Here is a 13,230-nt window from a genome sequence, read left to right as displayed (position 1 = left end):
CGGCCTGTCATATGCCACCAAAACAGAGGGAACAAACAGGATAGTAAAAATACATTTTGTAAATTGATCAAAATTTGGTGGAGGCCAGATGCAGGATGGGAGTCCTCCAACCAGAGCCTGATCTAAACCAACTGAAACCCACCTGTGCAGGCAAAGCGTGGTCCTAGGCTACAACGTGCCACAGGACTGGCTTTTTAGCTGTGAGATGTGATTTTTAATCATTTTCCTGTTCTTGCTCTGTTGTAAATTCATTTCTCTCTTTACCCTCCCTACACCTACCTTTAGCAGCTCTGCATCTGTTTCTAATGTGTTGCTTTTCCACTAAATACAAGGGTGGAACTTAATTCAGGGAGTCATGATTACTAGAAATCTGTTCTCACCGAGGAAAAAGTAGAAATAATCTATTTGTGTCATTTAGTAGACATCTTCAATCCCCTCTGCATACTGCTTAATAAAACTGAAATATTGAAGCTGAAGATTATTTTTCATTAAATATGCTAATGCTAAGTATTTTAACAGTGGCTTTTCCCCAATTGCTTAAGTAACTTCCAAAACTTTAGCTCATTAGTTTTAATAATAACTTGGTGAAGTAGGAGGACAGCAAGAAATCTTTTAAATTGAGTATACTATTCTAAGATAATTTTACTTAGCAAAGTGGAAGCAGTAAATGTGAAATATAATAATCTATCTTATATTATCATCTGAATATATGTTTGTACCCTTTAAGTAAAATATTGGGGTAGTCAGAAAAAGTTGAAAATATTTTGCATCATAGTGATTTAGACTTGCTTTGTTTGTACAGTGGAAGTACTTAAATTTGTACTTGAAGTTCATACAATATACTAAGTTCAATATTCATGAGTTCTTATGCACTGTTGGTGGGAATGCAACTGGTGCAGTAACTTTGGAAAACAGAATGAAGCTTCCTCAATTACTCTATGATCTGGTAATTGCACTACTAGGTATTATCCAAAGAATATGAAAACATGAATTCAAGTGGATATATGCACCCCAATGTTTACTGCAGCATTATTTTCAATAGCCAAATTATGGAAGTAGCCCAAGTGTCTAACGACAGAAGAATGGATAAAGAAGATGTGACATTCAAAAGAAAACCAGAAAACCATGAAAAAGAGAAAAACAAAAAAGGATCAGAGAAAATCTTCTGAAACAACCAAAAAACAAGCAATAAATACCTATGTATTAATAATCACTTTGAATGTAAATGGACTAAATGCTCCAATCAAAAGGCATAGCGTGACAGAATGGATATAAAAAAAACCAAGACCCATCTATATGCTGCCTACAAGGGACTCTGAGAACTCTTAAAAATTTCAAATCTAATCATACCACTCTTTTGCTTCAAATTTTTACTAGACTCAGTAGTTCTACAGTACAACATGTTTAAGTGGCCCAGTGAGGTACTCCCAACCCGACACATGTTAATCTCTTCATTCTCATCGGAAGCCATTTCACTTTTCTCTGCTCTAATCACACTTTCCTGTGTGCTCTTGAATCATGGCAAACCTTTCCACGCGTCTATGCTTTCCCCCATGTCCTTCACTTCCCTATCTCCCTTCATCTCTTTCATCGGGTTTCTTTATAAATCTTTTTTTCTTCTCCCCACCCCCACTGCACCCCATATGAATCATGTCAAATTCTTAAAATCTCTTATCATGTCTTTCCATTTCCCTTCATAGTACATTCCTAACAGACAGCTTCGGTGACTACATCCCACTGCTAAAATTTTGCAGTGGGTATCCTCTTCCCAATGTACGATTTTATCATTTCCATATTCAAAACTAATGGAGGTGGACTGTAACCCAATATTATTTCACAGTTTCCCTAGCAAGGTAGTTTTTCCTTCATTCACATTAGACAAGTCAATATTCCCACACATATCCACCTCTGGGCCTCTTTAGATTTTATTCCTGTCTGCCAGAAATCTTCACAAAATTAGGGCTTTTTTCTGGGGCACTTCTCTAATAGTGACTATCTCTGCCTGTTGATTCCCAGGAGCTGAATTTAACATACTCTAGTATGTTACAGTGGTAGTGTTGCCAAATGTTCTCAGGCCAAGGAGATCCTGCATTCTTCAAGAATATTTCAAGTGCATTCCCATGCTCTGACTGAGCAAATACAAGTTACATTCATTAATTATTATCCATTGTGCGTTCCTGTCAGATTAATGGATCCTGGTGACCAGGCTTCCACCTTGTGAAAGTGATTAATAATGTATTTATCTCCTTATGATATATGAGGAACAGAAACACAGTATAGCATAATACTTGAAAGAGAACTTTGGGGAGTACATTCAAATGAAAATTCAAACACTTCTAAAAAATTAAGTAGCTCAATCAAAAAAGAAAAATTGTGGAAAATGCAACTCTACTTTAGAGCCATTACACGAAGCTGTTAGATGAGCTACAGGTGATAAATGTAAACTACAAAGAATTAAACGAAAGATTGATAACGACCAATTTTTGCCACTTTGTACAGCCCTAGAACCATGAATACCTACAGTAAGGTAAGGGAAATTTCAGTCTATAACAGAATATTGGTATAGAAAGTATTATTGAGTGAAAAGGAATACCATACTCCTGGTAGAATATATTAAAATAGAAAGGTTGGTTGAAAATCAGTGGTATAAGAGATTCACAATTGGCAAATATCTATTTTTCACCTTAGTTGAATTAACAGCTTCAAACTCTCTCCCTTTATTTGCTCCTGTCTTTATAACAGTACTTAGTTAATGTAAGACGTTTTTCTCTGCTGGAAACAAAGTATCATCATTCTGCCAGAGGTCTGATTTGTTAGCAGCTCAAGTGGTCACATGAAACTAACCCAAGGGCTAGTTCACTGCTGTGTCCCTAGGAGAAAATCTTGAAGATATCCCCAGTCTTAGAAGCTCCTTGGCCTGAGAACATTTGGCAATACTACCACTTTAACATACCAGAGTACATTAAATTCAGCTCCTGGGAAGCAAAAAGTGTATGGTATAGCAGCATTGGAAATCTTTCTGACTAATTAAGGAACCATGTGGGAGTTGTGCTCATGGCATTCTCATTTGTAAAGGAAGGAAGACTTTACAAAGAAGGAAGAAAAGCAAGTGAGACATTTTGCTAAATGCACATGGATTTTAGAGCTACATATTCCCCCTAAGAATGTTCCCAATGAAAATGAAGGCATCCGGCCATTTTTACTTTAAGCATTGGGTCAATTTGATTTTCCAAGGTCAAGGTCATTATGACTTCAAATCCTCTTTGCTTTTCTGAAGACAAATACTATCATAGCCCACAAAATTAGTAAACCAAATTAGCAGCTCAACTGACTAAATTTCTTAATAATGAAGCTAGGTTGAAAAGCAGGATGTAATTGTTTTCCTTTCTTTTTAACTGAGTAATAGCATTACCTACAAATTATTGTAGTTACTACTCCAAATTTTCCTCTGTGCTCTGGTTATANAAATTTCCTCTTTGCTCTTGTTTTTTTTTTTTTTTTTTTTTTTTTTTTTTGAAGACTCAGAATTGCATGACAGGAATGATAAACTCACCCATCCATCTTTTGGAGACAATGGGTTCCATCATGTCCTAAAGGAGAACACACTCCCGATCAACCCAGAAACAAAAAATTGCTTCAACTCTGATGAAAGACACTTTGATAATGTACCTTTTACTTACGGAGAAATCAATCTCAGAATTCCAGAGGAGGAAGCATACTGAAAATTAAGTTTTCACCTGTGTTTAAGCTAAATACATACATACAACACATAAGCAAGTAAGTACTGTAACATGAGGCAATATCTTTATAGAATGCTTATATACGAGTAAATAAACAACATAATTAATTTTTAAAAGATGTGTTCATGTACACTCAAGTGGCAGCATTCAGAAAAGTTCAAGTTGTGAACTCTTATTTCTGTATATGTTAGAATAAAGGCCAGACCAGTATACATTCTAAATCCTCACTGTCCCTTCTGAGTACTGTTGTAAACTCAACATCATAATACCAAGGTTTCTGTGTACAGGGCTGAGCTACACAAAAGCTGAGATGCAAGTGTTCCCATCATGGTGCTTATATTCCCCTGGACAGATAAAATAGATACAATAAACAAATTACTATAGGTTAAGATCATCAAAAAAGATGTCACAGCCCTCCCAAGGGAAGGGCAGAACCCATGTAAATAGGGAAATGAGTAAAAATACATAGAAGGGTAGGGTGAAAGATGTAATAGGTCAGACTCATTTAGCTTGCTGAGAAAAATTTATTTGCCTGGAAATGAAGTCTGATGGAGAGATTTGTAAGAATTTAAAAGTGGATTTGGCATCATTGGTCCTTCACCCAAACTCTTTTTGAAAGGCATATTACCAAGAAAATATCTACATTAACCATAATAACTTTAATGGATGTGAAATCTGCTTTATTGTAAATGGGATTTGAGTGGATTAAAAATGAGAGTAGGTCTTGGTGCTTAGCTTTTTGTCTTTGGCCATACCATCAGCTTATACAAATTTGGGAGATTAGATTGATTAAAAAAGAAAAAAGATTTCTATGGATTAAGAAATGTATGTGATAGTCCTGGATAGTAGTTTTTCATTTACAAGAAAAAAATAAGAATTTATGGATTATGAATTAAAACCAAGAAAAAATATTTGCCTGGACTGACTAGATTTAGGATATTATGTTTTTGGTATGATTACATAAAAGTGTATAATTCAATATGGTTGCATATAGAATTACATACAACTCACTTTGATGAGTGAGAGACTACTTATATTAAACCATAACTTCTTAGTCCAAAAGGCCTTTAATGAGAGTCCTATAAACTCATGTGGAGATGAAGAAAATTGTATCATTGTTATTTTGGATAGATTTAGCTTTAAATTTCTTATCATTATTAAATTGAGAATATGTAATTTTTAAAAATTTATAGAACATAATCAATATTTGAAGTTTGGGGTAGCACTGGCTCAATATCTTGGGCTCTACCATCAGAAAGCATGGCCTGTGTAAACAAATTAGTCTTGCATCTGTCTTGGATTTATACACTCTGCTTCCTGGGTTCAGGAAGCCATTCAGTATTTCAGTATTTCAATATGATAATTTCTTCATATAATTAAAATGATTCTCTGGTCATATTCAAATTTTACATTAAAAATCTTTCATGTACATTAGGCCACCAAGGAAGTTGAAAGTTTTTCTTATTCTAAATTCATGATGTGTATTTTGTTGTAATTCTTGCTTCTTACAGAGGGAAAACTGTTCACCTAAAATATGCTATTCCTATAATTATGTGACAGGAAAGCAAGTGACAAGTCTAAAAATAGTAGTGGGCTCCCCAGGGGTGCCAAAGTATATAAGAACTAAGGTGCCGTAGTATAAAGACACAGGATGATCAAAAGCATTTTCATCTCCTGAAAACTAGATGAACTGCAGACTTATCTAGAAAAGAGAGTAACTACCAAGTCAGTTAAAAAAAAAAAGAATACTCATCATTTTGGGTAGTTTTTCTAATTTTCAAAAAATGTTTATTTTTTTGAGAGAGAGAGAGAGTATGAGACAGAGTACAAGTGGGGGAGGGGAAGAGAGAGAGGGAGACACAGAATCCAAAGCAGGCTCCAGGCTCTGAGCTGTCAGCACAGAGCCTGACACGGGGCTCGAACTCACAAATGTGAGATCATGGCCTTAGCCTGAGCTAAAGTCTGACTGACTAAGCCACCCAGGTATACTTTGAGGAGTTTTTCTAGATAGATTCTTTCCAAATATATAATTTTTAATTTTATTTTATTATACAATTATTTTATTTTATTTAAGTTTATTTATTCTGAGAAAGGGAGAGAGAGAGAGAGCACACATGGGGGGGGGGACTGTCAGCATGGAGCCCAATTTGGGCTTGAACTCAGGTATCCATGAGATCAAGACCTGAGCTGAAATCAAGAGCTGGACACTTAAATGACTGAGTCTCCCATGTGCCTCCAAGGTACATTTTAATCACTTAAAAATACATGGGGGCGCGACATAAAGGGCAGAGATAACAAAGTAAATGTTCAAGACACACACATTTATCCAAAGAAACCATACATTTTTCAGTCAACATTTCCAAACTTAGTTGACTAGGGAACAATTATATATACAGTTGACCCTTGAAATAGTATGGGGATTAAGGTGATGATTCCACAGCACAGTTGAAAATCTGCACATAACTTTGACTCCCCCAGAACTTAACTACGAACAGCCTGTATAAAGTGGTCTTTCATATCCTGGTTTACAAAAGAAAATAGTAACATGAGGATGAAGATTCCTGAAGGTCTGAACTCCATCAGAGGTCCCCAGATGTCAAGAGGGTAGAGTATTTTCCTGATGGGATTAGTGAGAAGGTTTCTTCAGAGAGAGTGATTGTTCTGCTGTCTCTTTCTCAGTCCCCTTTGGGATAGGGGGTGGGAAGGCTACCTTCTAACACTTCATCTTGGGTGACAATTCAAGAAAACCACGTGGGGATCTCTGAAATAAGGTCACATAGTTGGGAGTCATGGGCCTGGGATTTGAATCACATATGACAGCACAGAATTAACTTGTGGACAGGGTATGACTCCTGCCAAAGAAGTGGGGAAAGCTAGACACAGGCTCCTCATCACTTTGGCAGTAGAGGCAACAGAGCACTGAGGGATGGGGGAAGAGAGGGATGTAGGAGCGCTTTTCTATGGACCAGATCTGAGCCATACAGGGGGTGGAGGGCACTTTATTTCCTGGGTCCTGTCCAAGAGTACCACCTGGCAAAGCAAGGAACCCAGAGCAGAAAGTGGTTGGAGATAACTACCGGATTTCACAGGACTAAGAAAGTGCAGGAGGGAGACTCAGTGGGTGTTACCTGAAGAGGCCAAAGGATCTCACACGCACATACACAAAGTGTCAGATTTAATCACATGCCATACCCATCAAAGAACAGTAGCTTAACACATTTAGCAAGGGGTTAAAACTGGCTCTTCTTGGGGTGCCTGTGTGGCTTAGTCCGTTAAGCATCCAACTCTTGGTTTCGGATCAGGTCATGATCTCACAGTTGGTGAGTTCAAGCCCCGCACTGGGCTCCACACTGTCAGGGTGAATTCTCTCTCTCTCCCTGTCCCTCCCCTGCTTGTATGCTCACTCTCTCTCTCTCAAAATAAATGAATAAACTAAACACAATGACAACAACAACAACAACAACAACAACAAAATGCCTCTTCCCTTCTCTTTAACCCCTCCTTGTATCTTCTCCATAATGACAAATAGTAGGTCCTAATAGGCTTATGACAGGAGACAGAAGACAACCTATGGAATAAGTCTGCCTCTCTCATTCCTGGATTTTAACCCCAAAAGGATCTTGGAGGGATTTTATTTGTTCAGAAAAAAATGACCCTAGCTAAATAAACAGTTGGAGACAAAAAAATATGATTGCTTTTGGTTATTGCTGAAATTGAGCTTGCTCAATAGCCCAGTTACAGAAACAATGAAGCTTGCTAGTATTCCAGGGCAGAGCATCAGGAGAGGCACATTTCAAATGCCACCTGTCTTATGCTATAAAGTCTCCATATCTGACAGAAGAGGAAAATGTAGTTGTCTGAAATGCCAGAATACAAAACATGATGACCCATGAAATTAGCAGCATACATTGTGATTCAAGTCCGAGTTTAATCTGCAATGCTGCATCACATTTTTGTAGGGTCAAGAGTGAAAATGATGATGATGATGATGATGATGGTGATGATGATGATACTCTAGCCCGTTCAGATTATTATCATTGGGACATTGTGTAGATAAGGATCTCATAATCAGAGGACCTAATGCTACTGATTAGGATAGAACAGCTTCAGGTTGGGAAAGCCAGAATGAACAGATATTCCCTAGGAAGACAGAATTAAATAACCTTGAGATTCCAAACATACACAGTGGACTGGATAACTTGAAGTAGACTAGGGCATGCAGTAGTGCACTAGACTAGAATTGATCAGTACTTTCACTGCAGCCAAACTGTATGGTGAGTGATGGAGAGACAACAGACAATGTCAAGGAATGAATTCTGAGGCCAGATTAGGTGGGTTGAACCAGTGCATTTTGAATGACTACTATGAAATGTACTGGAACTGACTTGTTTTACCTCAAGAATATAAATTTATTTTTGATGAAAAATTATATCATTATTTTACAGTCATCCATGGCAGATGGTTCCAGTACATAGAAAGACAAATATTAACTACAAAATAAGCAGTTTCTCGAAAAAGATAAACATAGAATTATTATTATATGACCCAGCAATTCCACTCCTAAGTACATGCCTAAAAGCAATGAAAACAAATACTCAAATTACACTTGTACTCAAATTTTAACAGCAGCTTTAGTCACAATAGCCAGAGGGGGAAACAACTCAAATGTCCATCAATTGATGAATGGATAAACAAATGTATTATATCCATACAATGGGATATAAATGAGCCAAAAAAGGGTAACAAAGCTCTGATATATGATACAATTTTGATGAGCCTTGAAAACATTTAAGAGGTATTGTATAACTCTATATTAGAAACATTCAGAATAAGAATACGTATATTTGTATCCTTATATTTAAATGCATATATTTGTAATCAGCTCTTTTGGATTAGATTGTTCCATATGTCAGAAAAGTAACAAAGGATTAGCTTGGTATGCTTGTCCTCTATTAAGCCCTTGTAATCTCAAGAACTTGATGACTTGATTTATTGCAGGCATCATAATATCTTTGCTTATAAATGTCTATGATTGCATAGTTGAATAAATTGGGTCTCCTAGTAAAACCTGTCTTTAAAGCAGGTCTAAAAGCATAAAAAATAGTGAATTCACCTAATATGAGGTGCAATGGGAATAAATGCAATACCAGAAATTGAAGATTTGTTTTTAAGGAAAATAGATACCAATGATGCAGACAGAAAGGAGATGGGAAAAGAGCATGGTTTTTTTAAAAAAAAAGTAGTATCAACTGTAAAAGAAAAAAAAACAGTATAATAAAAACATATACCTTATTGCAATCTTATCTTAAATCCCCATAAAGTTAGCCCACATTCCTGTGAGTGTACAATTTTCAGTCAAAGTCACCATTGTAAGAAGTTTCCTCTCCCTTACTAGGTGCTTTGTTTTTTTCTGATTTAATTGGAGGTTTTATTTTAAAATGAACCTCAAAGCAATTTTGGTGGTTCATCTCTTCATTACTGCAGTAACAAAATACCAACTTGCTCACTGCAATAGTTGGTGGCAGTGTAATTACATTCAAGGGAAATAAAGTATCTGCATGCCTTTTCTCCTATTGTGTGATTATAGTGTTGAAGATGTCTGTAAATAAAACAACTGAAAAAATCTTTGGCTATGTTGTAAGTAATTATAAGCCTAACCTGGTTATCACTCACTAGAAGTATTCTAGAAATACTTTAACCATTAATTCCAAAAATGGTCTTTAGCAAGGTGTATACTATGTACTCTGCCATGTTTAACTAAACTTCTACATTATAAAATCTTCCTTCAATTAGGAAATAGTCTTCTTTATCTGTCAAAAAGTTAAGGATGTTTGGGCAAATACATAAGTACTGTTCAATTATCCAAGGTTTAACCCCAGCCAAATTAATTCAGCATATGAAAAAAAAATCCAATGAATGTATCATTGCATATATTTACTTTTCTCTCTCTTGGGAAAAGTTTAGAGCTGCAATCATTTTAATTAACACATTGTGCAGAAGAATGCACGACAGCAGCTGTTAATATGCATTTTTAAGACTAGAGGGTATGGTGACTTATCTAGATATAAGAGCAACATATGTTCAGCTAAGCATATGGATTATAATATAAATTATGATTATAATGCAGAGAAACATAAAGAGGGACATGTGCAATGGCTGCCTGTTTTCATTTAACTGCTAACATTTTTCTAACATACACTAGAGAAGGCGTTATATTATTTTAACTGTGGAAATATGATAGAACATGATCGATGATAATACTTTAAATCAGCTTCATGCATTCTGAAACATGTAACTGTTTTTTCTGTGAATGTAAATTCAGATTTAAAAATGTTATTCAAGAAGGAAATTGGAAACAAAAACTATAGCAAGCATCTTAAAGAAACCTTAAAATATCAAAACAGACTGTGTTTTCCTGCTTTATACATTTCATTTCATCATGTTTTTGATAGAGAAATAGTTTAATTACTGTGAACCTTATTAATTTAATTTACAAATGAGCTGGTTGAAGACAGTAGTGATAGAGCAAATTACCTTCTCTTGATATTGCCGCCTTGAGGAATCCAAAGACTGGATTAGAGCTGTGGCATGGCCGACGAACATGGCATAGCAGGTGGCCCCAACGATCATGCTCAGCATGGTAATCCAGAGGTCAGACATGCTGACTGGGGCCTGGGCTCCATACCCGATGCACAGCATGTGACTCATAGCTTTGAAGAGTGCATATGAATACTGCTTTCCCCACGAATCGTTCTGGAACAGAAGAGAAAAGGGAAAACAGACTGAGTCATCAGGGTAGCAGAATAAAAAGTGAGTATGACCTGTACACAAAACATTATAGAATAATGACTAGGGAGAAACATCCTTGTAATGGAACATTTACATGAGTACTTCTCTTTAATTGCTCCTCAAATGACTGGATGTTTCCAAAGCTTGCCTACCACTAGGAAACAGAAATAATTTACTGTTAATATATGCATCCCCAGTCAGTTTTATGTTTGTTGTCTTTAAAACTAAAATTGCTTTTGGGACAATGCTGTGACTGCCATATAAAAATGGTGAGAATGAATGCGATGGGCTCATTCCAAAGTTTCAAGGAATTCTGGTCATTTTCTTGCAACATATTTGCAAGCTGAGGAATGCTGCAGGTAAGTATGAAGCTGATGGGCCTATGTATAGGAATTTTTATCAAAACTATGATGTTGAGATTTAAAATCCAAACGGATATTTTTGCATAGTCCTTAATTCTATATTTCTTAAATGAAAAAACAAACATATTGTGGCAATGCAGGTCTGATAAATGGAAAGACTTCCCTGAAGTCCTCTTTCAGGATAATGTAGATGGAATTCAAATGTCAGGATTGATGATGGATGAATTTTGTTGGCTTTTTATAAAATGAAATAAGCAAATAATATCTTGGCAAACCCTCTGGGGAAAAAAGCTGACCTCTGAGATTAGTTACTGGATGCAGTTTCTGAATCCTTTCAAAAATTTATTCCAAACTCTATTCTAAAAATAAGCTATTCAATATATCTTATCTATCCTTTGATAAAATTTAAAGGACTATTTGGATCAATTTGTATCAAGTCTCTGGCCCAAGACTTACATAATTTATGAGGTCCACTGCAAAATGAAAATTTGGGGTCCATTAGTTCAAAGTGTAAGAAAAAAAGTGCTGTTAAAGATAATATATAATAATTTTTTCTTTAAAAATATTTTATTACTTATGACAGTAATAGTGATAGATGAATAACAACATAAATTTATAAATTTCAAAAAAATAATATTTTTGTGTCATAATTATATAGAATGCAATAAATAGAAATACTGTATTATTATGATATATTGGTAATATAATTTTTCTGGTTTAATTTTCTGAAAATCTATTTCTTAGGTCATCAAAATTAATACAATTATCAATTTCATTTTCAATTATAAAATTAAAGTGACATCATTTGTTTTGGCTAAGGTAAGATCACAAATAATTTCTGATAGTTTCTGAGAAATTTTAAGAAAGATCTTTCTGTTGATGTACCTACAACTGGAGCTATTTAGAATATCCTATAGATTGTGACAACATTGGTATAAATTTCTGATTTAACATAAATTTTAGTACATCTGGAACTGATGATTCTAACAGAACAATTTTTCAATGAAGATTTAACTCTTTATACAAATTAGTTTCATGTATAATGTGATTTTTTATTAAGCCTTCTATTTTAAGATAACTATAAATTAACATGCAAATTTTAAGAAATAATAGAGAAACCATGTACCTTTCATCCCAAATACTAACATCCCACAAAGTATGTGCAATGTTACAGCCAGGAAATTGACATAGGTACACTGCAATGATCTCATTCATATTTCACTGATTTAAGGTGCTCTTTTGTGTGTGTGCTTAGTTTTAACAATTACATCACATGTGTAAGTTTTTGTATTCCTCACCACAGTCAAGATACAGAACAATTCCATCACAACAAAGATCCTCTATACTGTCTGTATATTGAATTTAATGTAAATGTATGTGCTGGCATTTTAATATTATCTCTGACATTTCCTATAACTCACTAAGGTTGTGCAAGAAACCAAAAGTAGTTTCATAATTCATATATAATTCAAAATGCCTGTTTATGTATTTTATTCCTTTACTTTCAATTATAAAACAAAATTATACTAAAAATTCCTTTCTTTGCTAATCACCGGTTCACTTAAAGTTATATATGAAAATAATGTTATTTTCCATCAAATATGATGATCTTTAAATTTAATCTGTATTTCTAGACAGGTGGATATTTGCTTTGCAATGTTGTAGGAGTTTTCAAAGATGGACAGTGTAAACTGTGAATAATTCTAGTAACTCCTTAATGTGCTTTATGGCAACATCCATGTGTACTTCTTAACTTTGTAATAATTTACTAACAAACTTTACCATCTGAGTTCCACAAGCATTGTCTTGGGATTTAGGCAGATTTAATGTTCCTATAGATACTGCAGGGATGGGATACTGGGACTGATAGGCAGCTGTCCTCTCACCAAGATTCCTGTCCCTGCTGGCAGTGGGGGGAGCTACCCCTACATCCCCCATTGCTGCTTTTGCTGCTGTTGCTTTGGGGGTTGCTGTTGCCACTGGTAATCTGGCCCAGTTTTGGCTTGGCCACACTGGGGACACAGCATCTCAGACTGCGGAGGCAGGCAGATGTGCACCTTGCCGTCAGGCCAATTGCTTGGCTTCTGCGTTGCCCGCTGTGCCTGCAGGTCTGAACCTGTGTATGCAGAGTGGCCCCCTGCAGCTCCGGTGCTCACAGTCATGTTCATGCTCCACTGTCCCAGCGAACTTCATTTACAGAACATAAATTCACAGATAAAGTTATTGAGAATATCAAGATAGCAGCAGTGGAACTTTATAACAAGCACAAGGTCCTTCTGGAAGTGGGTCTCTGTGCAACTACAAGGTCATGTCCACATATACACAAAGCCATTCCCGCC

The 13,230-nt window shown here is 35.7% G+C and overlaps 1 protein-coding gene across 1 annotated transcript in view; it reads right to left on the bottom strand.

Moving 5' to 3' along the window:
- The window catches only part of HCN1 (hyperpolarization activated cyclic nucleotide gated potassium channel 1), a gene marked incomplete at its 5' end in the record, with an annotated part of 379,261 nt that overhangs the window by 100,935 nt on the left and 265,096 nt on the right, over positions 1 to 13,230 (bottom strand). The window contains one exon of the mRNA XM_077752889.1: positions 10,275 to 10,493. Coding sequence (XP_077609015.1) covers positions 10,275 to 10,493 — 219 coding nt within the window. The remainder of the gene's footprint in view (positions 1 to 10,274; positions 10,494 to 13,230) is intronic.

Source organism: Crocuta crocuta, unplaced genomic scaffold (assembly GCF_008692635.1).
Source record: "Crocuta crocuta isolate KB4526 unplaced genomic scaffold, BGI_CrCroc_1.0 scaffold409, whole genome shotgun sequence".
NCBI lineage: Eukaryota > Metazoa > Chordata > Mammalia > Carnivora > Hyaenidae > Crocuta > Crocuta crocuta.
Note: the sequence above shows the minus strand (reverse complement) of the source record. Positions and strands in the feature narration are given on the sequence as shown.